Genomic DNA, 27,915 nt, shown 5'->3' with positions numbered 1-27,915 from the left:
TTCAAAATCCTTGTTGCACAAAACATAAGGCAAAGAACAGTATACAAAATCTAATATTTCACTCAAAAGAAGCAATTAATATATGTTTTTAAATTATCATTACACCTATTCCTACAATTTATTATATTATGAGATACATATTAATATTAATTCTGTAGATGTTCATAAGTATTTTAGACATATGTTTTAATTATCATGGAATAAGTACTCCAGTCGTATGTTTTCTTTTTATATTCATTTACTGAAAAGGAAAGGACACTGTTCTTCTGGTGTGAAACCACGTTAGTAATCGGGAGATTTCCAGAATTCGACGTTGTCCTTTTTACTTCAATCTTAATATTTTAATATACACTACACTACACCACGACACCACATTCAGAACGCACTAAGAAAAAGCAAGAAATAGCTTAAAGGGGGGCAGGATATACACAAACACTTCCTAATTTTCATTGCTTCACGTTACATGGATTTTACGTTGTTCAATTGATGGGCAGCAGGTCGAAAGACGGACGGATTAGTTCATGAAAGGATAGAATAAGAAGTCACATAACAAAGGTTTTCCCTTAATCGAGTTATGATAGTGCTCAGTTCCTTATTACTTCACGAGAGTTTATTATCCTTCGCATTATCCTAGTAACAGATTCCATAGCTGCATAGTCCGCTTCGAGGTACCCAACTCATAACCATGATTCAAGTTCATCATTGAGAGAAGCTCTTTAAGTCCACCAGGAATATCACACATTATTGCCCTTTCCCATTAACAGTCCAACTCCAGTCAGTCACTGTAAGTAGTTCACGATTCGCAATATGTGTTTTACGCCATATTACGGCTTGAAAATGTGCTCTTTTATGGCCGAACGCAGAGCACCTTCTATTGAAGGCCATGCATAATCCATCAACTAGTTTTTTTTTTTTTTTTTTTTTTAAGTGAAAAACCACCATTGCAATTTTTTCAGGGATTTTATCTTCGGGATTCTTAAGTATACATAACATATGAATGCTTCCAGAACTCGTAACGTTTCTTCATTAAAAGTATATGTTCCCAGTAATGAAAAAGGTCAAGTACTGTCTTATCAGCGTCCATAAGAAACTTTTTTTCGTTTTACCATAAAATGATCCCTGAGAGAGAATGCAATCCAATCAAAGCATCAGCTCCTCTGTGATCTAACGCTTGATATACCATACGAACGGAAATCTCACATTGTTTTATCTCCTGAGATAACAAACCAGGTATCTGATGGAAGTTGAGTGTAGAAATTCGTGGTCTGTGCTAGGACATCAGTATCTGTTGAAAATATGTTTAGAGTTCTGTGTTGCTACTGGAGCAAGAGCCTGGTTTCGATATACTATAATATTAAGACTATCCATGACTTTTGATGGATTACTTTAACAAAAGAAACACTGACCAAAGCTTAAAACTCACTTTATTTTAAATTATAATTTGTAACTGTTTCGGATATCTAACATATCCTTCTGCAGACACTATCGAAAATAAATGAAAATACAGATATATACTTTTCTTTTTCTTCTATTTGCTGAGGCCTTCAGCCAATCCCAAAAGTCTTCTTGTTCACTTTCCAACTGATCAAGTTTCGCAATTTTTGGTTCTTATAAGGGCTTTTTTTTATTTTCTTCTTGTCTATGCTATCCAAACTTCCTTACCATAATTCATTAATAAGTAAGCCTCCTGTCCAGTTCATCAGTTTATGTCTTCCTACCTTCTTTATCCAATCTGCTTCTTTCCACTTCCTTATTATCATTCTCTTCTCCATCTCCAATACTTCCGTCTTATCCCAATTTATTTCATGATTCGTCTCCTTAACATGTTTGAATATGGCATTGGTATATTTCTTCCTCCTAACGTCATCTTCATGTTGTTTTATCCTTTCTTTCATTTTCTTTCCTGTCTCTCCTATATATGACATATCGCAGTCCTCACACCATACCCTGTAGCTGACTCCTTCTACCTCATTATTAATATTTTTATTTTTTTCTATTCTTCTTCTATATTAATAATTTTTCTCCACTCTTTATATAAGTTCTGACCCCTTTTTTCTTCAATAAATTCTTCAGTTTCTCCGTTCCTTCTCCCATACTTTCTATACCATGCCATTTTCCACTCTCATCCTCTTCATTCTTCTTTCTCCCTCTCTTCCTCTTCCTGCGTTCTTCTTTCTTCTCTAACTCCTTCTTGCTGTAACCATTCTTCTCTAACTGTCTGTAGAATTAAGATCAATAAAGAAGAAGAATAGAAAAGGAACTAAAAATATTAATGAAGATGAAGGAGTCATCTACAAGGTATGGTGTGAGGACTGCGATATGTCATATATAGGAGAGACAGGAAAGAAAATGAAAGGATAAAACAACATGAAGATGATGTTAGGAGGAAGAAAGATACCAATGCCATATACAAACATGTTAAAGAGGCGGAACATGGAATTAATTGGGATAAGACGGAAGTATTGGAGATGGAGAAAAGAATGATAACAAGGAAGTGGAAAGAAGCAGATTGGATAAAGAAGGTAGGAAGACATAAACTGATGAACTGGACAGGAGGCTTACTTATTAATGAATTATGGTAAGGAAGTTTGGAAAGCATAGACAAGAAGAAAATTTAAAAAAGGCCCTTATAAGAACCAAAAATTGCGGAACTTGATTAGTTGGAAAGTGAATAAGAAGAGTTTTGGGATTGGCTGAAGGCCTTAGCAAATAGAAGAAAAAAGAAAGAGGTATAACAATTACTATATATATACCAACCATCTTCTGCCGGATCTCTATAACGAGAGTCCAGCTGAGGTGGTATCAAATACATTTATCTTTCCCGTGGTCGCTTCTGGATAAGATAAAAGTAAAAACCAGTTGAAATTACATTGTTCTATTTGCAATTTATCGAACACTGCAAATTTTTCCACTGTAAATACTTCGAATTATTCAAACAGGAGGTTCAAATGCTCGATTTACCCACGATGTTTTACCATTGTTTTTAATACAGTTTTCAAGGGGAATAAGCTTTTGTTCGAATTAAAAAGAGTCCACTGTATATATATATATATATATATATATATATATATATATATATATATTCATTTATTTTCGATAGCATCTGAAGAAGGATATGTTAAATATCCGAAACAATTACAAATTATAATTTAAAATAAAGTGAGTTTTAAGTTTTGGTCAGTGTTTCTTTTGTTAAAATAATCCATCCAAACCATGGATAGTCTTAATATTATAGTATATCGAAATCAGGCTCTTGCTCCAAGTAGCAATACAAGAGGAAGCTGAAACGAAAAACATATTACATGCCCTCTTCGCAAGTTTAAATGGAGCAGAAGCTATAAAGATATTTTCTCCTGATACTGATGTCCTAGCATTGGCCACCAATGTTTACACTAAACTTCCACAGGATACCTGGTTTGTTGTCTCAGGAGCTAAAACACGTAAGCGGTTTCCGTTCGCACGGTATATCAAGCGTTAGATCACACAGGAGCTGATGTTTTGGTTGGATTGCATTCTCTCTCAGGGACTTATACCACGCGATCACTTTATGGTAAAACGAAAAGAAGTTTATTTAATACATTTATGGACGCTGATGAGACAGTACTTGACCTTTTTCATTACTGGGAACAGATACTTTTAATGAAGAAACGTTACGAGTTCTGGAAGCATTCATATGTTATGTATACTTAAGAATCCCGAAGATAAAATCCCTGAAAAAATTGCAATGGTGGTTTTTCACTTAAAAAAAAAAAAAAACTAGTTGATGGATTATGCATGCCTTCAATAGAAGGTGCTCTGCGTTCGGCCATAAAAGAGCACATTTTCAAGCCGTAATATGGCGTAAAACACATATTGCGAATCGTGAACTACTTACAGTGACTGACTGGAGTTGGACTGTTAATGGGAAAGGGCAATAATGTGTGATATTCCTGGTGGACTTAAAGAGCTTCTCTCAATGATGAACTTGAATCATGGTTATGAGTTGGGTACCTCGAAGCGGACTATGCAGCTATGGAATCTGTTACTAGGATAATGCGAAGGATAATAAACTCTCGTGAAGTAATAAGGAACTGAGCACTATCATAACTCGATTAAGGGAAAACCTTTGTTATGTGACTTCTTATTCTATCCTTTCGTGAACCAATCCGTCCGTCTTTCGACCTGCTGCCCATCAATTGAACAACGTAAAATCCATGTAACGTGAAGCAATGAAAATTAGGAAGTGTTTATGTATATCCTGCCCCCCTTTTAACTATTTCTTGTTTTTTTTAGTGCGTTCTGAATGTGGTGTCATAGTGTAGTGTATATTAAAATTAAGAAGAATTAATATTATGAAGATTGAACTACGAAGGACACCTTCGGATTCTGGAAGTCTCCCAATGACTAGAGTGTGGTTTCACACCAGAAGAACAATGTCCTTTACTTTTGAGTAAATAAATATAATAAGAAAACAGATGACTGAAGTACTTATTCCATGATAATTAAAACATATGTCTAAAATACTTATGAACATCTACAGAATTAATATTAATGTGGATCATATAATAAATTGTAGGAATAGGTGTAATAATAATTAAAAAATATTAATTGCTTCTCTTGAGTAAAATATTAGATTTTCTATATTGTTCTTTTCCTTGTGTTTTATGAAACAACGATTTTTCGTATTTCATGCTCCTTTTATAAATTTAGCTATTTGGCACAAATAAATAATACAAAAATTTTAATTTTGCCAAATGAAATATTGCTTAGGATTTTTTTTTTTTTTTTTTTTTTTTTTTGAAATTTTAACCAAAGCGGCTACATTTACGTAAAAGGTGGTAATAACATAATGTGTTGAACGTACTTAGAGCTTAGTTTAAAAAAAGAAGAAGAAAAAGGAAATTAAGGTCGAATGATTAGGAACGAAGTTATAAGAGGTTAAGTGAGCGATGACTCATCATATTTCCCCACCCTACTTCCCTCTCCCAGTCGCGGGTCTGACATGTCTACCATCACTTTTCCCATTCCCTACCTTACTATCCACAATACTCTACCATTAAACTGCACACGGGATGAAAAAGTGACCATTAGAAAACTGACTACATTGAAAACAATGTTGCCGGTAGTTCTCCATCCGTAACGGGAAACAGTTGTTGAAGGATTTGAAATTAATTTTTGAAAATATTTAGTACCTACTTCAAGCTGAGATTTTGTCATACGTGGGGGCACCCAAAAGAAACCGAACTTTTGTTCTAAAAAAACAATTAATTTCTTAAGTTTTTTTTTTACAAAATACTTTCGGTCTCCTTCAAAGTAATCTCCATTAGATGCGATGCAATTCTCCAGTCTTCTTTCTCACTGTTTGCAGCATCTCTGAAACTCTTCAACTTTGATATCGTCCAGTGTCCTCTGCTAAGCTTTTTTTATACCCTCTACATCACTAAAACGGATCCTTTTTAGGTTTTTTCATTCTTGGGAATAGAAACAAAGTCTTACGGGGCTAGGCGTTGCAAACACGGAGGTTAGGGAACGATACCTACTCGTCAGAGCCCAAATATCCAGATCTTATGTGAGCAGGAGAGGAACAAACTTAGTGGCAACGCGTCTCTTTTTCAAATTCTCTGGCACGAGCTTGAACTCACTCTTGTCTGTTTTGTAATGTTGTCGATTACGAAACAACAATTCTTGTTGATATTTTGGCGGATTTTTTCAATGTTTTCGTCGTTTTGAGATGATGAAGAGCGCCCAGAACGAGTATGATCTTTAGCATTGATCTCATCATGTTTAAACCGCTGAAGCCACTCAAAAACTCGTGTGCGCTCACATTATCCTTCTTGAAAGGTTGTTAAAACATCTAGTAAGCTTTCCTTGCAAGGAAGAAGCACATTTTCTAACATAGTTTTCGTTCCTTTAAATCTCTCATAACGATTTCGCAGACGGCAAACGAGAACAGTTAAGAAAAACAACATTACAATCAAGCATCAACCTCCTACGCAGACGTCGCTTGGGCAATTGATTTGAAAAGGTCTATTCTAGACCTACCTAGTGGAAGAACTCTCTACTAAGCCTAGGAACGGTCGCACGCTTTAGGTCCGTTTTTTATTTTTTTATCCCTCCTCGTATAACATTGATAAAAGAACGTATTCTAAGGTGGATAGAAATCTCAAAATTTAGAATAAATTATAACTATCTTATTGTTACACTGTCATTTATATGAGTATCCTAAAGAGAAGAGGAGGCTCAAATATCTTCCATAAACCTATACTTCCCGTGTGAATAATAGCATCTCACCCGCTAGTGATGTATAAATGTTCTGTATAACTAAAAATATAACCTATATTAGCTTAGTATGTGTATAGAAATTTAGTTACCTTATTTATGTATTTAAGATACATATCCGTTCTGTCTGTATGATAATATAATGCACCCATAGGTTTATTAACATCTGCGTCCGCTTTAATAAGCGCCTCGGCAATTTTATGTGCATTGAACCTGCAAGCCACATGCAAAGGTGTTACTCCACAAGTGTCACTAACATCAACATCTGCACCGTTACTAAGTAGAAATGAAACGTTTTCCATGTTTCCGTTGAAGGTTGAGAGATGTAATAGTGAAGTCCCAAGAGCATCAGCATAATTCACATCAAATTTTACTTTGAGGGTATTCAAAAGCTGCTTATTATTCAAAACCAACTCCCATACGTCCTGGTTTTTTTCTTCTAGGATATCTTTCACTATTTGCTTACTAGGTTGATGATTAATACCTTCCTGTGTGGGATGGACTGACTGATTATTTTTTTTCTCCATAGATTGTCCTGGAAGTTGTGTTTTAATCTCTGGAGGCTTATTTGCAGACTGAAATCTACCTTGATTTGAGCAAGCACGCTACTCAATATGGCTAGTCTGAAAGAGAAAACATATTTAACCTTCTTATATTTTACATATTTAACAAATCCAATTAAATTTTAACGAGCAATTTTTTGAGGAAGTGACTACATGGACAATATTTCCAAATTAATATATGCAAACTAAAATATAAACCATGCTTGAAATAAAATTCCAGCTTAAATTACTGCATGATGTTAATTAATACATGAATACTGTGTCATAAATTGGGGAGGTAATTCTGCCCAGCAAATTACGAAAAAAATAAGCATATAAATATGTCGAAAATGATGTAGCACGGTGGCTCAATGGTAGAGCGTTTACCTCTGATCCACAGGGTCCCTGATTCGATTCCCAGCTAAGTAAGTTTGTGGTGGACAACATTGTGTCCATGGGTTTTCTCGGAGCACTCTCGTTTCCTCCTACATTTTCTTTCTGCAAATTATTCCATTATCATTTACTTGCCTTAATTGTCCATCTCTCTTAGTCTAAAGCAGCAAGATGCTGACAATGGATGGAAGAAAGCTTCTTGATTACTTAGATTATCTGTAGTGGATCGGCAAGAGTTAAAACGCACTGAAACTTTCCCGAGAGAGAGTTCGATTCTAAATATCAAACGAGACACTTGTTAACCATACGCTCAAAGAGCTTACAGACATAACTTATAAGAGTGATGGGTCTGTAGTTCGTGGCTATTGCTGCGGCTTTCTCTGGTTTTAGGATGGTAAAAACCAGAGCCTCACGTCATCATAATGAAAATGTCCTTTCCGATCAGAAGACATTAACTTCAACGCAAACTGTGATTTGCGTGACACTTTGGGCAACATATCGTAAGATATACAATCAATCACTGGAGCAGTGGTTGACGGCTCACTTAAGGCAGAGCCATATGCGAGAGCCGTGAAGGGTAGGCGCTACAGTATTTAAATAGTTAATCCCGATAAGAGAACGAAAGTGCTTAAACTCGACTTAATTGTGTATAGGCAGAGACAGACGAAAAGTGTCAGCTAAACATGTTTAAATCTTTGAGAAGGCTGTCTCCAGGACCCCGTCCGCTGATATAGCATGCATATTAGTACTGGAACAGTGACCATTTATCGTATGAATTTAAAACCAAACACAAGTCGTAGCAGTTCGACTATTGAGAGATGTTACGTAATTTTTCCAACTTTGACACTTCGAAGATTTAATCATGTATGTATCATGAGTACGACGAACGCGAAATCATTGGAAATTTTCAGCAATTGCATGGAGTTAAAGACTACAACAGGACGACGACGAGCCATGATAGTTTCATGGATTTCCGCAGATTATCATGGAAGTCCCGTCTTGTACCGTCACTTCCGCATTCTTTAATAGAACCATGGGCAGTGTTCATAACAATCTGCCTAAATGGACGTACAGGAGCGAAGCAGTAATACTATCAGAAAAATAAAATTCAGAGCTCCCAGAATGCTCCCAATCAATACGCTTCAAGTTGAATCGTAGAAGATTACATTAATTATAAATGGGCACAACTTTAGTGATCACTGACAGGGAGATCTAGTGTATCTCCAAGTGAGGAAACCCACAAGATAAACACTACATAGGGATAAATCAATGCACAAGTACACCCTCCATTCCAAAAGAAACCGAACTTTTGAAAACAAATAGTACCACTAGTGCCATCTGTTGTAATATTTTACTGGTAGATGGCGTAGTCCCTCATTGACAACTGGTATAAATGTCATGACATTTGGATGCACGGCAACAAAGTTATTGCGTTTCAACTGTCAGTGTGTTGTGTACATCGGTCGGAAAATGAGTTTCAAACAACGAGCTGCAATTGAGTTTTGTGTTAAACTGGGTAAAACTTTTAGTGAAACGCACCAAATGCTACAAAATGCATATGGTGATGAGTGTCTATCTCGTACGCAAGTTTACGAGTGGTTCAGGCGATTCAAATCGAGTAGAGAGACGCTGGATGATGACGAAAGATTAGGCCGTCCCAGAACCGGATTATCGGAAGAAAACATCGAAAAAGTGCGTGAATTCATCAAACATAACAAAAAATCGTCGGTGAAAGTTATTGAAATGGAATTAGGCATTCCTTAAACAACCGCATACCGCATTTTGACCGAAGTTTTGGGCCTTAAGAAGGTTAATTCGCGGTTTGTACCACACAAACTCACTGAAGACCAAAAAGTTGATCGAATTGCGCATTGCAAAGACATCGTTAAAAGTGCTCGGCAGGATCGAAACTTCTTGAAATCGATTGTAACTGGGACGAGACGTGGTGTTTTGAATATGAGCCCGAAACAAAGCGGCAAAGTGCTGAATGGAGAGCGCCGGATGAAGGAACACCCAAAAAAAGTCACTTGGTGAAGTCAAAAGTTATGGTGATGCTGATTTGTTTTTACGATTCAAAAGGAATTATCCACAAAGAATTTGTTCAGCCCGGCCAGATAGTCACTGGAGAGTTTTACTTGGGCGCCATGAAGCGTTTGCTGGCAAGAATTCGTCGTATTCGGCCCGAATATCGCGAAATCTGCAGTTGGACTCTTTTGGACGATAATGCACCATCACATCGTTCGCGACTTGTAACTGAATTTTTGGTCAAAAATCACATTATTCGGTTGCATCATCCGCCCTATTCACCAGATCTCGCTCCGTGCGATTTCTATCTGTTCCCGAAACTGCATTTGGCGATGAAAGGAAAGTGGCACGCATCGATTGATGCCATTGAGAAGGCGACGACCGCCGTCCTAAAGACCATTCCAATAAAGGACATGGAGAAGTCGTTTGACAACTTGTTGGAGCGTGCAAATATGTGTATCGATGCAGAAGGGGAATACATTGGTTAATAAAAATGATTTGTTCCAAAATGTACATTGCTTTTTTTTTTTTTTTTTTAAACGTTCGGTTTCTTTTGGAATGGAGGGTGTATGTACCAAATCTAGTAGAAAAGTGAGTAGGACTACCATCATTAAAGAAAACTATCCCATTCTCAACCTGGATTCCGTCACCTGACGACTACCATTATCTGTGCGAATGAAGTCCATAGACGATGATGCGCGTTCAGATTTCCGACAATCAACACAGGTAGCTCAAATTGATGGTAAAGCTAAATCAAATCGGCTACTGTAAAGACTTTAGCATGAGGAATACATAGCGATGGTGATTGGATGAAGAAAGAAAGACTGCTCCACAACTGCTTGCAACAAACCGTTCATAGGCCGAGAATGAAAGTCGCAGAGTAGAGTAATAGCTACGCAACCAGCAGCGGACCATTAGTATGTTCATCACACCTGTAAATCTGTGACGAGATAAAGCAGACGAGTCTCTATTGTAAAAATGAGTTTCCTGCAAGCAGATAACAACTGGTAAGTGGTCAGATATCAGTTGTTTAATTTCTCAAGATGACTGCTGAAGTCGTTAAGATTCCACTGTAGAAGCAAATTGGTAAGAATGATTAACATTTAAGACAAACCTTCCCACGTGAGTCAATTACCGTCCACTAATGATCCATCTTCATCTACCATATCCAATTTCAGTAATATCAGAGGTGCTTTGAGGACTAATAGATATTAATATTTCACTTTGAACAACAAGGCTATCGTGAATTGACCAATACATACGATAAAATTTATTCTACTTTACTTTCATGAAATTATTGCGCATATTACTAACAGTATCTCATTATTATTATTATTATTATTATGTAAACACTGTATACGAAATACATAGAAAATATCTCCCTACATAGGGCATTACATGCTTCACTTGAAGTCTCTATACCAATTTAAGCGAGTCAAAACGAGAATAGTCGCTCGGGTGTATTCAAGAAAGTTTATTCCTGTACAGAAAAGGCTTGGAAGCGCAAAGATCGACAGTTTCAACCTGACTTAGGAGCAAACTTTTTTTTTATCTAAGTTACATTCTATAATAAAAACATCATAAGTGATGAATAGCAAATACAGATAAGTCACTAAAAGTACTGAGAAAGTGCACCTGACGCACAAGGAAAAACAACTACGGTAGCTTCAGTTCAAAGCAGTCGTTCTGACATAATACACGACAAGTCATCCTGTGCCAGCAGTTAAAGTATCACAGTTAAAGTGCCAAGTTTGTATTATAGGGACTGTCTTACGTACAAGTGGAAGACGGAAACAATTTTCTTTTGTCCACAAAATGGTTAAGTAGCTTTAGTCAAAATTCAAATTAATAGCATATTTCCAATTGCTATCGTAATAAAATAACCAAAATACTATCAATTCTTATAATTTACTTTGAAAGAAGATATTCTTAAATACATATTTTGAAAAGTTGAGTATAAATAAAACTGGGAGTTAAGTGTTTTGCCGTAATAAATTTTCAAAATGGTGGTTGTTTCTATTTTAAAATTTTAGACATATCTTCTTTTAATTTAGATAGGCTAATCAAAGAGTTCTGTAAAACATCTATGATCATAATGCCTTTCTACTAAAGTTTATTCAAGGAACGTACAGTACCTCATGTAAACAAATACACGTGGTGATGGTTTCATTTTATTGGTTAAAGAGCCATGGAACATCCATGTGGCAGAAAAAAATAGTCCATTGGTAAGTAAGCTGCTTTTCAATGTTTCTGTTCCTTATAAGGATCATTACAAGAAATACAATTTCCTTACAATTAATTAATAGAAACAACACTGTATCTAAGACGTAAATTGAATTAATGCAATGAAAGAGAATGCGCATGCGCAGAAAGTGGCTTTGACCCATCTTACGCGCGAATCACAGTTTACAATATGGCCGCATGCTGGGAATATATATAAAACATTGGCTGGCTACAAGCAAGCACGTGCTTCTTGAAAGAAGCACTGACCGACAGCCAATCATCCGATGACTAGCGGAGTAATACCATTCTGCAATGTTTACATCAGGATCAGAAGGTTCGTTGAATGAACTTTAGAACTTGCTCCAGTTTTCACCTCCCCTTCTTTAACGAAAAGCAACGTCCATGTGTGGTTGTATACCCGTCAGGGGCTAACACTTCTCCTACTTGTACAGCGGTGGACACTTCTAAATGGTACAGCCATATGGAGATTTACGGCTAAGGTGTACCATTTAGAAGTATCCCCCGCTGTACCTTCAATTCTAGTGCTTACGTTTCGAAATTATTTTGGGAATATTCGCGTATGAGTGAAATGGTTTACAAGAATTATGGGACCACAATCTGTGAAGGTCGATGAACGTCTGTGTGATGATTAGAAATAGAAAGAACTAGTTAAGCAGTCTGGGCTAAGCGTTGATCATTTAATCATTCGGTCAATGAGTCAGGACTTCTCATTATGTTTAAAACTATTTTGTCGTACGATTTCTCGCAGCAGATAAGCCGTGGAACATTCCCTAACAAGGAAAACACTCAAGGAATAAGACTGACTGGGAACATTTAAAATATTGTACCCACTTCAACGTCTATCAAAGCCAATCTCCTGTAAAAACACGTTGGGCCAGTTAGTACCAAGGCTAAGCCTTGATTTTTTTTCGAAATTCTTCGTTCGTCTACCCAAAACCCAAATCCTACACCCGACCTAATATCCTACACAATCCTCTTTTATATACAGTCGCTCAATTTAACCGTAAAACTAACATTCTTATGACGGGTTATTCTTCATCAGTACTCATTCGTCTTTTCAAACATTTGATATTTCTTCCGTAAAATTTGTAAAATTTACACCTATGGTGTCCTAAACTGCCTCAACACTGTTTTATTTTCCAGGTAACAAATTTTACCTTTAAAATTTAACTTCTGTGTACCTAAAGTTAATCTACACTCCTTACAGTTTATTATTATTATTACATTTCATTTTAGCATGGCAACCTAATGCAGCAACTGAGCTAAGAAATGCTGTAAATAAAAATACAAGATAAAATATCCTCTAGCAGCATGAAATGTTACAGAATATCATCACATAAAAATGTTCTGTTATTTAAAAATATAACAATCGATAGGACTTCCAATACAAAAGATCAAACGGTAAATGGGCTCCTGTCTTAAACAGGCTTCATAGCTATTGGTATATTCAACTAACAGGGTTAAAATTTTATTAATTTAAGCAATCAAAATATTTTGTCAACACATTCAGTTACCGAATATACCAGACATACATGGGATGTAACATCAATGAATTATTTTGTTTTACTTCCGTATGTATCCATGATTAATTGATGCATTTAACAATAACACTCGAACTTTTTTAATATTTCCTACTGTCTGGAATTTTATTTTATTTATTTATTTACACGTTTTCCTATGTTGCTCTGACACAGATGGAATAATTTATTACTCACCAAATAAAGATAAGGGATAATACCCTTTGTAAAAACTGATTATTATACAGTTGATTCCAAGATCATAAAGCTACTGTATTTGTTCGTTCTACATACATAAATAATCAAGTATCATACAGTAATCATAAAATGACACCATATTACAACACTCTATCATTTGTCTTCGAACTCAACTATGGCTTCTTTCATAGCCTTCTTCTTTCATAGCCTCAATTCAGATTTTGTTTCTTTAGATGCAGACCTAGGTTCCAGTAGCCAGTATCAGTAAGTAACGCAATCACAAGTGAAAATTTTTACAGGTAACTTGTGCACTTATCACTGGCGGATCCACGTGGGGGGCGGAGGGGGCGACCTCCCCCCCCAAAGGTCTTCTACTTCCAGCATGTATCGTTCGGAAATACAAATATTGTCTTTTCCCGGCTGATCTAATCTGTGTAACAAGCCTAGTAGAGTCTAATCAAAATGTGTGGTACTTAATGGTACTTAATACAAACATATTTGAATTGTGAATACTTCTGTCCCTAGTTCCTTGGGACGGTTACCATAAGCCGCAAACGAGAGAGAATGATTCATACGTTGAACGAACAGCTGTAGGAAGAAGGAAAGACGGCTCACTGTGAACTAAAAATATATATTTTAAAATTGTGTCCTAGAAAAGAAAATGTGGGGATGGAATTCAAATCCTGAATCTTCAATTACCTTTACCTTTAATAAAGAGAAATATAGAATATTCAGCACTCCTTACTGTAAAGCTCTCTGAATCTGAGATGAGACTTTTAGGTTGGTTGATTGATTGATATGTATTTACGTCGTTCGTCAAAAGTGATGCTTTACAGAACGAGAACTAGAGTTTAAAGTTGGATCTGAACCACTGTAGTGCGTTCGATGTTCACTCACCGGGTATCAAACCACAGAACCTCATGCATCAAAGATCAAAGGTACTCTCGCTAGATGCTACATCAACAACACGGAAACATTCATTGAGACTATTAATGACATTTCATATTTTCTTGGGCAATAATACAAGTTACAAGCTGTTATTGTAATCATATATAACAGAAGTTTTCCTGATTTTCGCACAGGCCAAACCGCTTAAGCTAGAAACTTGAAATTCGGACAGTAGATAGGATTTGTGATCTAGGGTACCACTAAGGAAGGATTTTTTGGGGAAATTCAAAGAAAGGAAGGGGGAAAGGGGTGGAAATTATTTTAATAAGATGATCATCTCTCCAAATCCCTTAAGGTAACAGACTTGAAATTTGGATTTGGATTTCTCGTTTAAAGTAATTTGACACGCGTTTCAACATTTCTTGATACTTTAGTAAAATGGGGAAAAGAGGTGGAAAGAAAAGGGGGCGGGGATTGCAATTATCATAATAAGATATCTAAGAATCTTTGAAGGTTAGAAACATGGAATTTGGTATATGGACTTCTCACTTAAAACAATTCAATATATATTTCAGAGTTTTTGTATTCTTCTTCTTCTTCTTCTTCTTCTTCTTCTTATTATTATTATTATTATTATTATTATTATTATTATTATTATTATTATTATTATTATTATTATAAGATGCCTATATCTCGTGATCACTTACGCCTAGATATATGAAAGTTGCTAGTTTGATTATTCATTTAAAATAATAAAACATGGATTTGAGCATTTTTTGCCACTTAACGTAGAAGGGCAAAAACAGAGGTGAGGGTTCACTAAAATGTTTGTGAGGTGTTTGGATTTCGTGACAGCGTTTTAGCTCAATCCAATTATGAAAGACACAGAAGGGAGAACGCGAAATATTGTGCCACAGTATCACGTAGAAGCATTTGCTATATTGTGCGAAGCCGTATTCCGAACAAATTGGAGGTCTGGGAGCGAAATCCCACCTAAGCGAATGCTACTATAATATACTTTTATTGTTGTTGTAAGCATGACTATAATTATACATGTTTCTAAATTCTGCTTTTAAGAAATTACCTAATAGAGCCAATTTCCAACCCCCTGTTCCTAATCTGGTCTCATGCGTTTTTTTTTCTTTACGTACCCAATTATACCACTGCAAAAGCGGAGAATTCGGACAAAATACCCTGTACAGTGCTCATGGTCCCGGGTTCGATTCCCGGTGAGGGTACATTTTAACGAAAAAGGTGGTTCGAATTCCACTATAATCAGCAAGTGCACGTCTTCTTTAGCCGTCATGTCATTACCGTGGAACGTTAAACTCAAGAAACAAATCAAAATACCCTATGTACAGAAATCTATACTTTTGTAATAATGTCCTATATTCGTCTTCTTGCTCTCTCCTGTTTAAGTGAAAAATTCCTGGATGTACCAGAAATTGAATTCCTTACACATTCTTCTTTAAATACATCAATTGAGTACAGTTGGGAGCTTTTCTTGAGAAATGAACAATTCCATTTGTGTCAAAGTTTATTAGTCAGTGACTCCCCAGCTTCTCGTGAATCCTTGGTTCTATACCAATCATTGAAATGTTTTCTTCACCTTTGATACATCAGAAGATTTTGGTACGATTTATGTAGCCGCAATCTTAACGCGCACTTAAGAAAATGTCAACAATGTTGACAAACTGAAAGCATGGTGAAAAACGAAACGTAACGGAAATTCAACATCTTGCCCTCAGAAAATGTCCTTCGCATAGCGCCCCAGAGATCAAAGATAATGTCCCTCTCAGAGAAGCACTGAAAAGAAATGTCATGGATACGGATCAACGACCGAAACATACCCTCGCATTCTCTTGGATAATGAAATTGATAGATTTATGTCAAGCTTCATGTTTTCTTGCGATCACTTTAGTGAAACAAAGGGAAGCTATATTTATATACACAGAAGAGAAATGGGACAGGCTTCGTGGCAGATAACAGACGACAGGATAAATATCATCGTCAATATAGCGCTTTCTTTTGTCTAATACAGCGCATCTGATAAATCGCGGTGACTAAGTGTGAAGTGAATCATGATACCGCCACGCCTCCGAAACGGAAGTGCGTATTTAATTTAAATCTAGAGAAAGAATATAATTTCATTTTTTAAAAAAACTTACAAATTCGGCTCATAAAATATAATCTGGGAATCAAGTTTACACCCCCCCTCCACCCAGGATTCATATGTGTCCCATTTTTGCAAATTGAAATTCTGGTCACTTTGAGGGTACGCTCATCTTCCAGGAAGCGAACCGCCCCCTCCAAATGATTCTTCTGGATCCGCTAGTGGCACTTATAAATATACTTTGGCACTCTATTGTAGAATGATTGTTGTATTTCAATACAAAAATTATTACATTATGAATATTTCATAAAGTTTTTTTTTTTTTTTTTTTTTTTTAATTTTAATCTCTTGCGAAGGTAAAAGATGTTAATCGATTTGTTCAGTTTGCCAATCCATTATGTAAAAGTGTTGAGAGAATGACTTTCAAATTGTCTTAAATGAAATGAAATGAAATGAAATTTGTGAGTTTTACGTCCCACAGTTATGCCGGTTAGGCTAAAGGAGACGGCGATGATGAGTAATGAATGAAATGGTGGAATGAAGAAAGTGGGAGGAAACGGGAGAACCCCGAGAAAACCCACGCACACGGTGTTTGTCCACCACAAAGTTCACTTGGCGGAGCAGGGTTTGAACCCGAGACCCCTAGCACCAGAGGTGAACGCTCTACCACTGAGCCACCGCGGCCCCTCAAATTGTCTTAAAATACTACACCCATTGAATATATATATATATTCTCACCTTCTTAGAAAACACATTTTGTCATTGTCTCAAGCTCGGAAGCACGGAAGAAAACAGATAGATGGAGATATGTATTTCGATATGGAGATACGGTATATATTTCGAGATATGTATTTCCTACAATACTCAAAATAGAAAAGCTGCAATTTCAGAAGATATATATTATGTCGTTGATCATACGACATTTAGGAGTGGCTAGGCACAGTTACTAAGGTAGCAATTCCTCTCCATACATTCAGTTGGTTGTGCCTTCATTGAGAGTGTTCGATATTGAGTTACATTCAGACTTTCTTCATGTTTTGAATATTGGAAAGCATTGCTATATCCACTGGCGCAAATTCCAGGGGGATGAGGGGGACATATCCTCTCCAATCTTGGAACTGGAGGGACTGCCCCCCCCAAAATAATCCTATTTGAAATGTGTTTTTTGGGAAGAAATGTGATGATTTGTATTATATTGCCACAAAGGAAAGTAAGAGAACATTTATGTCCCTCAGAAGAAGCCTAAAATCTACCCGCCTCCCAATGTTGAAAATAACTTTGCTCCTGATCTTCCACAACATTAATTTTCAACTTCATAAATATTTTGAAAATTGCTTTAAAAAAATATGGGGACGGTCTTACCTGTCCTCCCTAATGTTGAAGACAGATTTGCGCGCTGGCTACACCCAAAACATAAAAGGATACCGAATTATCGAAAGTACCGAACAAAAGTAAGATTAGCAAATGGAAAAACGCAATTATCATGAGAAATAGATTTGACTGCTCAGAATCACACAAAAGACTAGAAATTGTAAGCGGTATGAATTGATTAAAGAAAACGATATGAATTTGATAGAATAAATATCATTTATTGGAAGAAAACTTAGCTGTTAAACATTTCGGAATAATATGAGGGTTGTGTAACTACAAAGTAATCAATCATCGTTATCATCAGGGCGTGTTTATGTTGTGATGGTACAAGATGATTTGAACTCCAAACAGCATCTTTTCTTCAGGTATGTAGACCAATATTTTTTTTTATGTCATCCATTTTCTTGTTGTTTATGGGCAGGACAGAGTGTTTAGACGAGTTCCCCAGCCTAAAATTATCCAATATCAAGCCACCAATATTCATGTTACACTGAAACTTATATGGAGTTGCAGATGAGAAGTACATCTCCTGGTGTTTAGAAATGGTAATAGTCGTTTTGAGATGTTTAGCGACTTTTTTTTTTTTTTTTTTTTTTTTACCATAAAAGTTATCGCTCAGACACACTATTTTGTAAAATTCAGGCCACCAGGAACTCTAGTCTATGAAATCAGTAACTTTAATTTGAGCAATGGAAAACTTGTTGGAGATGGTCGAGGAAGTTTTAATGAGCTGAACAACATCATCCACTGTATAGTTTTAATCCTTTCTCAGCATCTTCCATATTATCCCGAAATCCCTATCATTGGGCATGAAGAAATAACCTCTAACGGGAAATCTACAAAGTCTAATTTATTGCTGATAGGGAACTCGTCCGGGACAAATTTCCTTTCTGCAGTAAACGGAAAATTGAGGGTGTCGTGATGCCTATTTTTACTGAGTGGACACAAGTGTCATTTCGGTGTTAAACGATTGCATTGGCCTATTATAAACCATTATCAGCACAGAAAAGGAAATGTGAAAATGTTGAACATGTTTGCTTTCTGCAGTAAGCGGTTTATATAGTGACTTATTTTTTCATATTCTCAAAGTAAATTTTCAGTTTCTTCCTAGTATGATCACCAGGGGATTATTTCTCAAAGCAAGAAGTCTTGTAATACGGTATGTTTATCTACAGGTCGTAGAATAGCATAAATTAGAAATTCTGGAATAATAGTAAAACTCGTTTCTAGACACTAATGGAATCTCTAATTTCTGATTATTTCACGGTATATATTATTGTATATACAATATTTATTTTAAATAATTTTACTCTCTAGTATTACAAAACTGGCAGTTGTGAGAAACAGACCTCAGTTGGTATTTTCTCAATTCCATAAATTTCAATCATTACGTAAACGTCCTTGCAAAATCTGCGGACTCCGAATCAGCGTAAAACATATTACAAGCTATCATAAATATTATACCGATTATTGCTCATTTTACGTTGCATTGACGCAAACCACGAGGGAATGAAGCCTGCAGTCAAGTATTTTCTTGAAAATTGTAAAGAAGCAAGAAGAACGAATGTAAAGAAGAAAGACTGTAAAGACAAAATACCAAACGGATTTGGACTTCGTTTTGAGCATCTCATAAGTTTGCATAACAACTACTAATATCTGCAAGTTTTCAAATATAGACCACTATACCTATAACTAACTTTTATGATTCAAAATCTCCCTACATTTAAAAGACAACAATCCTTTGACTTATAGAAATCATAAAGACGTCAACTATTTTGACTCAAAATAATAGTTTCAATGTTTATTTTATGCTTTAGATGAATTCATGTTATCAGATTTGAAAACACATACCAACTTTGCTGTGTGTAATGGTACTGATAGAACCAAACTAATGTGAACATTTATTTTGTATTTCTTATTTCATTGTAAATAGAAGTTTATAAAACAATTTTTTGCATCTTGTTTTGTTTGTAATCTCTCCAAAACTTGTACGTCGACATATTCAACACTTTGTATCATTATGTTTCAGTACAAAAGAAGCTCGAAGAAATGCAATAGCTTAATTGAATTTCTTCATCTATTTGTTACGCGTTTTGTGTACATAATTGAGACGGTTATAATAGTTTCTAAGAGCAGCCATTTTGGGGGTAGTGGGAGTATGTTTCATATGTTTTGATCAGTAGATAGATTGTTTCGAGTTTTTTCATTGGCAAATTTTATTACCCGTAGGCAGTGGCGGCTGGTGGATTGTGGTTTCGGGTGTTGCAATATGAACGATAAGAGACAGAAGATACAAAGTTGACTCATTGACTAATCAGCATAACTTTAGATGCAAATGCTAAGTGACATGTTAAATTAAATAAAATTCTGTTTATAAAAATTAAAAAATGTAGAACATTTTATCCGATTAATCACCTTAATTAATTAGTAAGTTCATTCTTTTCTCTTTGATTGGAGCAAATTTGTCTAATACATGCTGGTTGAACTCTGGTATTCTTATTGCCAGGTCTTTTTCGATGGAAAGCATAACCAATAGTCATAACCTTTCTTGGGACATTCAATTCCTTGAAAGTGTCAATTCTTTTTCATGTAGAAAAATACTTTTCATCTTTTGCTGACGCCATAGGTATGGTTAATATTAATTTCAGAATCTTTATAAATTCACTAAATATTTTTTCTAGATTATTGCGAACGATTCATTCTAGCAAACTCAGTCCCTAACAGTGATCCGAATTCCTCTTCAGCGTTGACTGAAGAGAGTTCATAGCAGAGATTAGTGTTGTAAAAAAATGTACATTAAACACACTTTATTCACAGTTTATCCAGGAATATTTAGAATAAATTGCGGAAATGTATCTGGTGCAAATAACACTACTGCCATAAGATATCCTGTAAATTTAAACTGGATTTTTTTTTCGAACACACTCCTGAATTGCCCTTTGCTTGTTTTTCTAAGCCTTAATTGTAAGTTTTTCCTCAGTTGAAAGCTGGTCAATGTTTTTTGTAAGTTATTTACAGAAGTCATGGCATACAATTCATTCAGAATTTGTAGATTATTTACAGAATTAAAGCACACACAATAAAATTAAACCTAATAATTAAAAACCAAAATAGCTGATACAAAAGAGGTACTGGTATATGAATTCCGAATGTCACATATTCATACATCAACACACACACACATATGTGCGTAAAAAGAACTACATTCCAAATCATCCGTCTTGGTGGTTACGCAATGCACGATGAATACACTTCCACATGAGGCGAAACAATGCTTACCAATGTGATATGTTCTGGAAAGGAAACCTCAAAACCCGCCAGATGAAGGTCAGCATGTAACAGAAGCCAAAAATCAACATCAAAACAGACAGAATTTGCCAGTTCTACACCCAGAAATGTTAAGTGGGAGGGGTCCAAAGTATTTGAGAGAGGTCCAATACGTCTACATAATATGGAACTTGTCTTACACTGCACCCGAAAAGACGATAAGTAGTTCTTAATTACTGTCACCTATATTTTAAAAAAATGATAGAACGATTATTTTTATAAGAAAAGAAAGAGTACATGATGAGGCGTAAAATAAAATATTTAGCCTGCATCAATCATTTGTCTGTTAAACAAGTATAGTTCGTTAAGAAAGTCTACAAATGTTAGTCAAGTTTCGAAATTTTAGAGTTGAAATCGTTCAATAAAAAATACACTGAAATTCTGTAGAAAGTAAATATCAATAGAGAGGATATTGTGCTTATACTCTGCAATACCAATAGACGAATAGTGTTGTCAATCGAACATACAAATCAGAGAAACTGCAGTACTTCAATCATTCAAATTCTGGAAACTTCTACCACAGTAATAGCACAACTGATACTAACGGGGCAATGTGCAGCTAAATTCCCTTAGTGAAAAATGAAATGAAATCTGAGTTTTACGTCTCACGATTATGCCGGTTAGGCTAAAGGAGACGGGGATGATGAGTAATGGATGAAATGGTGGAATGAAGAAAGTGGGAGAACCCCGAGAAAACCCACGCACACGGTGTTTGTCCACCACAAAGTTTACTTGGCGGGGGCTGGGATCGAACCCGGGACCCCAAGCACCAGAGGGTAACGCTCTACCAATGAGCCACCGCGACCCCTAAAGATGAGGACAGCCTCAGGGAAATCACGTACACTGATTGCAAGCATCTGGAGGATTTTGTCATAGATTTAGACAACTCCAAATCAATACATTCAGTAAGTGAACTACAACTGCAATGGGACAGGTAGCCTATTTTACTTTGATTGACGTTGTTTCTATACGGATGGAAAACGAAAATATTTTACCGTTCGAACATTTGAAAGAATACTTTTTCTTAAAAGCTGAGGACAGAATTTAAAAGTAAAGTGTCTGAAATGCCGGGGTGGGAAATATTTATCAAGACCTAGGGTGCCATAATTAACTATATACAGTAAGGGGTTAATATGAATAAACTGTGTTCTGATGAGCAGGCTAGTTCATTACTAGAAAATAGTTTGTTGATGGTATGTAATATTGGAGTTCTTTCAGATCAGTTTGCGTATCTTAGAGTCCCGTTGATTATAGAGTTTTGAACAACTAGTTTTAAAAACCGTGTATTGATTTTAGAGTTACTGGCAAGTTTTGTATCACTCCCAGTTCATGTGTTCCAGAGTCAAAGGTAATTTTCTCGAGTCGAGTTCCGAGCCGATTCACTGTTTTTGACGTCAAGTTTCGAGTCGAGTCGAGTTTGATAAATGGCTCGTTCGTTCAGCTCGTTTTAACTCGTTTTCAAATCATAACCTGATTACACTGGAAAACGAAAGTCAAGAGAAATGTAAGCAGTAATATGAAATACAGAGTGATTCTTTTACAACTCACGGATTTCATTTGGGTCTCGAATTTCTAACTGAAGTCCGATTTTCATGCGGTTTGTGGCAGACGATCAAGGAAGGATGGGAGATTTATGGGACTATGTGTACTGGTTTAAATTCATCCTGGATAATATCGAACACGCCTCAAGAAAAACAGCAAATTTTCACCACTGTACCTTACAATTGGAATGAGGTTTTTTTTTTTTTAAGCGAAATTGCAGAATAAAAATTGAGTGTTAGTCAAAATACAAATTACGTCTTAGTAGTAACACCCATCAATCACATGTTGAATAGCTATAGCCGGTTTCTTGCCACAAACGACGGAGAGATTTCTTGGGCGACGTACGGAGTAGATAATATACATCTTCCACAACAGCCGCCTGCAGGGTCCGATGTGCCCTTGTCTTACTCAGAAGCGATCCTGTTTTTTTTTTTTTTTTTTTTTTTTTATTTATTTATTTACTAGTGACCACATTATGATCCTGTCTGTGGCAAAACGTGAAGCAAATTTGTTTCTGAATGTCCTTTGCATAGCAGCAACAAATTCCGTTCTCCAAAACTTTTAACGACAAACTTGTGTTGTTCTAAAGAATACACTATTCTTAGTGTGCTCTTATCATACACAGTAGCACAGAACAGTACAGCACAATTCCCAATACAGCGGCCCAGTTTCCTGCTACTTCTTGACCTTGGTGAGGTTGTCGTCTAACGAAAAAACTCGAATCTCCACACCGCACCACATCTCGTTCCAATTGTACGGAACACTGGCGAAAATTTGCTGTTTTTCTTGAGGCGTGATCGATATTAACCCGGATGAATTTAAACCAGTAAACATAGTCCCATACATCTCCCGTCCTTCCTTGATCATTTGCCACAAACTGCATGAAAATCGGACTTCAGTTAGAAATTCTAGACCCAAATGAAATCTGTGAGTTTTAAAAGAATCACCCTGTACTTTTAGTGTTGCTCACGAGAGGGGACACTACTCGTATCTAATCTCGTTGCGATAACAAGACGCAATCAACTAGTTTTTTTTTATTACTATTCAGATACAAACCGCCTGTCTTTCATGTTCATACACAGTGTTGTTATAAATAATAATAGTAATAATAACTTGTAGTAGTAGTAGTAGTAGTATCATTGATGATAACTATATTGTCTATGTAGGATACTTGAAGAGATTACTTGAAACTACACACAGGATTTGGCTCGATTTAGCTCGGTTCGACTCGAAACTCGACCCGAATTCGAGTCGAATTGGAGGAAATTTTTTGAGCCGAGATTAAAGATGTCTGTTTCGAGTCGAGCGAGCTCCAAAGAAAACTAGCTCCAACTCGCACGTGCCGAACGCTACGAGTAACGCACAATGGCATTTTAGTCAGTGTTACATTAGGCCCTATATGAAAATGTTCATATAGCTATCAAGTAAGAATTTGTTCTTGCGTCTGCATAAAGCGATTCAGAACGTGCAATAATAATAATAATAATAATAATAATAATAATAATAATAATAATAATAATAATAATAATAATAATAATAATACGTAAAATTGAAGTAATAAGAGTTTTTCACATATTCAAAGTTTCGGATCTAAAAGTGACGCGTTACAATTTAAGGGAAAGTAAAGTAACTTGTACATTTTTACAAGTAACTTACCCACAAACACTGATGTAGATCAGGGTGTAAAATTTCAAAGTTAGACGCACTCACCGATCCAGAAGTGATGGCCGCCAGTACCTCTTACGTACAAATTGTGAAAGGTCTCCCTTCCCAATAGCCTTTGGTTTGACAAAGAAAGAGATTACATCAGGTATAAAATTTCAAAACCAGACAATTAGATTCAGGATAATCAATTTTGAATTGGACAATTCATATATTGTTAAATAATATCTTGCTTAATACTTCATGTTTGTGTAACGCTCTGTCTCTGCACTTAAGTACCAGTTGCGATTGCAGTTTTCAGACGAAAGTCCTTAAGTGAAGGGCCATTGATGGAGATTAGCAAATCATCCAATGTGTCAGTTTTCTAGGGATGGTATCGAGACGAGACTTTGTACAGTCTCGGTCTCGTCTCGGTTGATAAGTAGCAGTTTCGGTCTCGATGTCGTCTCGAGTCAAAAATCGCCGTCCCGGTCTCGGTCTCGTCTCGGTCAATAGATGCTTGTCTCGATCTCGGTCTCGAAGGCCAAGTCAGGGTCTCGTCTCGAAAGTTTCGAAATAAATAGTGTGAAATTAAAATTGTGAAAGTATTATTATCGTATAGTCTGTCGTTTCCCGCTTCTTATTTTTGCCTTCATTTTTGGCTTAGAATTATGGTATGATGTACCTCTTCGTAGCTAATTTGCTAATGCTAATGCTTTCCATGCGTGTGTTCCAGGCTCAATCATCAGTGGGTATATCATACCTCGGATGAAACCCTAATAGTAAAACACATTTCACTTTCAGCAGTAGACTTTGTCTCAAATAGCCTCAGTACTGCCTATACAATTAAATTCTATTAAATTAACTCCAGTACTATACAGTAGTTTATTTCCTTCCTATGAATCAGAATTGTTCAATACCTCCTAACGAATAACGCAACACATAGCAGAACGAATGTATTTAATCGTACCGGAATTGAAATTTTACAATTTCTTAGTTATTATCCAATACGTTCTGCTTTGACTGTCATTTTAAAAACAGAATATAACGTTCATTATCTTAACAAATAGAGCAAATTATTACTACAATATATTTTGTTTCAAATTGATCAAATTGATTGCTTTACTACCGTTTCACATCTCAGTGTTTAATTGACATTTTAAAACAGGCACTTCCTTAACCTTGTGGTGGAAGCTACGGCACTCATCTTTGCTATCTATGGTCTCGGGTTAGATCAACAAAAAAGTTAGATTCAAAGTCCGATGTTTCGTACAGTTCGCGTCTCACTTTAAGTACATTCTGTTTCTTATACGAGTTCATGAAGTCGTAATGTACCGTATTACATAAGCATATATCCAGTGCCGTAACATAGATTAAGCTTATTCCTGAGCTCTCAGCGGTGCATGTGATCTTTATTAGAGAAAACTAATCGTGCGTTCATTACGTTGACATTTATGTTGATTGAAAATTACTTGCGAAACATGGACATACATATTATATAAGTATATAGGTAATTCGAGCTATATGTATCTATTTTCTCTGTCCCGGCAAAACATGTGATTCTTAACTTTCTAGTTTTCTTTCGTATTAATTTTCGTAGTTTTGCTGCAATACGAAGGATCAAAAATATTTTTTTCCGCTGTACGAATTTCGTTAAATTTTGGATCCGTTTTTACCCTACCTTACCTAGTAAAAGTTATATATAAATATAATGAACTTTAGAGGTAGACTATCTTAAGTCACTTTTTGGTCGAAATTGAGTTAATAATACTTTTTTAATAGACTATGTTTTTTCTAGTGGTGTAATAATGTAAGTCTAAAAGCATCCTATTACTTTGTAACTACTTAGTATAGTTTGAAAAACAGTATTATATGTCTTACTTAAGGAACTGGTTTCTCGCTTCTGTAAAATTAGGAAATTATGACTTGGTTTAGTTTATCTCTGAGGAACAGATATAATAAAATCATAGCCATAATCATAATCAACCATTATCAATCCACTGCTGGATGGTCTTTTCAAGTCTTCTCCACAATTATCTATCTTGAGCAATTCTTTTTCAGATTACTTCCCAGTTGTTCTTGATTTCGTCAAACCTTCTTGTATAAGGACGTTTCCTAGGCTGTTTTTATCTCGTGGTATCCTGTCTAAAATTGTTTTTGTTCATCGATCATAATTTCTTGCAATATGTCCAGCACATTTTCCAGCCCATGTTAAAAATTATTTCATTAGTACCAGTCATTGGTTTTCAAATAATTCAATTCTACTGTATATATTTGGCCTAAAAATAGTTCAAATCCGCTACCTTTCGAGCACAGACACGCTAGTTTTTGATCTTCGAATCTGACAACACTGACTCAATGATTTAAATCAATACAGTGTGAAAACCTCCATTTGGTCTAGCGGCGGTCTAGCTTGACTTCGGTTCGCGTGGTCACAGTTGACCGGTAAGGATACAGTTGAACGACCGAAGTGGTTCGGATTTCATTATAATCATTAGCTCCACGTCTCCTTTAGACGCCCTAGCATAAAACTAAAACAAACCAAACCAAAAATCAACACAATGTGTATTACTAACTGTAAGTCCTTGAATAATTGTATATAACTATATGATATGGATCGAGTTTGAGGTGGTCGTGGTTAAACTAAAACAAGTCAAATATAACTAGGGTGTAATTAGAACTTTTAATTAACCATGGTTTTGTGTACACCAGGCCTAAGGCTTCGGGGAACGACTAGTGTTACTGAAAAGTTATCAGTTACATTTAATTTCAGTTACAATTTGCATGCATTGCTGGAACCAAAACTTTGACATCAACATTATAAAGACTATGAAAACCGTCGTCTTTTAAAAACATTCTTGCACTATAAAACAAATTACTAGTAACTTTAAAATATTTTGCATTTTAGCTACGTTATTTGCACTATATTTAGAATAATATTTACTAATTTATTTAAGATGGCAACACTCATTAAAATAATGGAATTGCTACTTGTTGTAATTAAAACCACCGGAAAACTATTGTTGAAATGTTATAGAAGCAAACTAAAGCAACAATCATTATAAAAATTTAACACAAATACGTTATTTTAAGCAGTATAACAATCTTATCCATGTATTTGGTATCTCTGAAACGGTTTAAAATAACAATTGTTGCCTTCGTAAATTAAATTGGAAATTACAATTACAATCACTGACTAAAGAACATATAAAATACTTAAATTTAATTAAATGTCTATCTTCCAAGCGATGGGGAGTCAACCCATTTACTTTATTACCAATACTACATCAAGGATATATTTCGAAAATTTCATACGGTAGTATATTTTATAACAAATCTGGTTTATATTATAACTGTTTAGAACAATCAATATATAATTTAACAAAAATAATTTTTTCACAATCATCGTTCTGTCCAAAAATGGCTTTATTAAAGGAATCAGAGTACACTCCATTACCAATATTATTTTCTATGTTGACATCAAAATTTATATTAAAAGCATTTGGTAAATCAAAATCCCCTATTATTATCAAACTTCAACAGTTAGAACTATTACTCAAGAAACGGAATCTTCCTTACACTCGTAATTACCCATGGATAGTTCCAGCATCTCTTAATTTTAAAATGTTAAATACGATGATACATAAAGTTCCATCGCTTCCATGCTTTGTTTGGAATTATAAGATTAATACGACACAAATAGTAATGATGAAATCTACTTATATATCGGTAACAAATGAAGACCTAAAAGAAAAAAAATATCTATGGAAATACTAGTCAACATCTATGGGGAGTCAACATCTATGGAAAGACTTTGAACAACAATTTGTTGAAGATGCTACAGTTATTTATACAG

At 35.5% G+C, this 27,915-nt stretch overlaps 1 protein-coding gene across 5 annotated transcripts in view; it reads right to left on the bottom strand.

Annotated features, from left to right (window-relative positions):
- Positions 1-27,915, bottom strand: part of LOC145662658 (transient receptor potential cation channel subfamily A member 1-like) — a 426,395-nt gene that overhangs the window by 384,163 nt on the left and 14,317 nt on the right. For 4 of the 5 annotated variants that reach the window (XM_081728551.1, XM_081728517.1, XM_081728526.1 and 1 more), the window contains exon 2: positions 6,351-6,881. In XM_081728551.1, the coding sequence (XP_081584677.1) occupies positions 6,351-6,785 (435 nt within the window). In that variant the 5' untranslated portion in view covers positions 6,786-6,881. Of the gene's footprint in view, positions 1-6,350; positions 6,882-13,177; positions 19,118-27,915 lie in introns of those variants that run through there. The other variant, XM_081728542.1, reaches the window with a different exon arrangement.

The sequence above is a fragment of the Thermobia domestica genome, chromosome 1, assembly GCF_964235325.1.
Source record: "Thermobia domestica chromosome 1, izTheDome1.hap1.1, whole genome shotgun sequence".
In the NCBI taxonomy this organism is placed as follows: Eukaryota; Metazoa; Arthropoda; class Insecta; order Zygentoma; family Lepismatidae; genus Thermobia; species Thermobia domestica.
The sequence above is the reverse complement of the archived record's forward strand: the minus strand, read 5'-3'. Positions and strand labels throughout refer to the sequence as shown.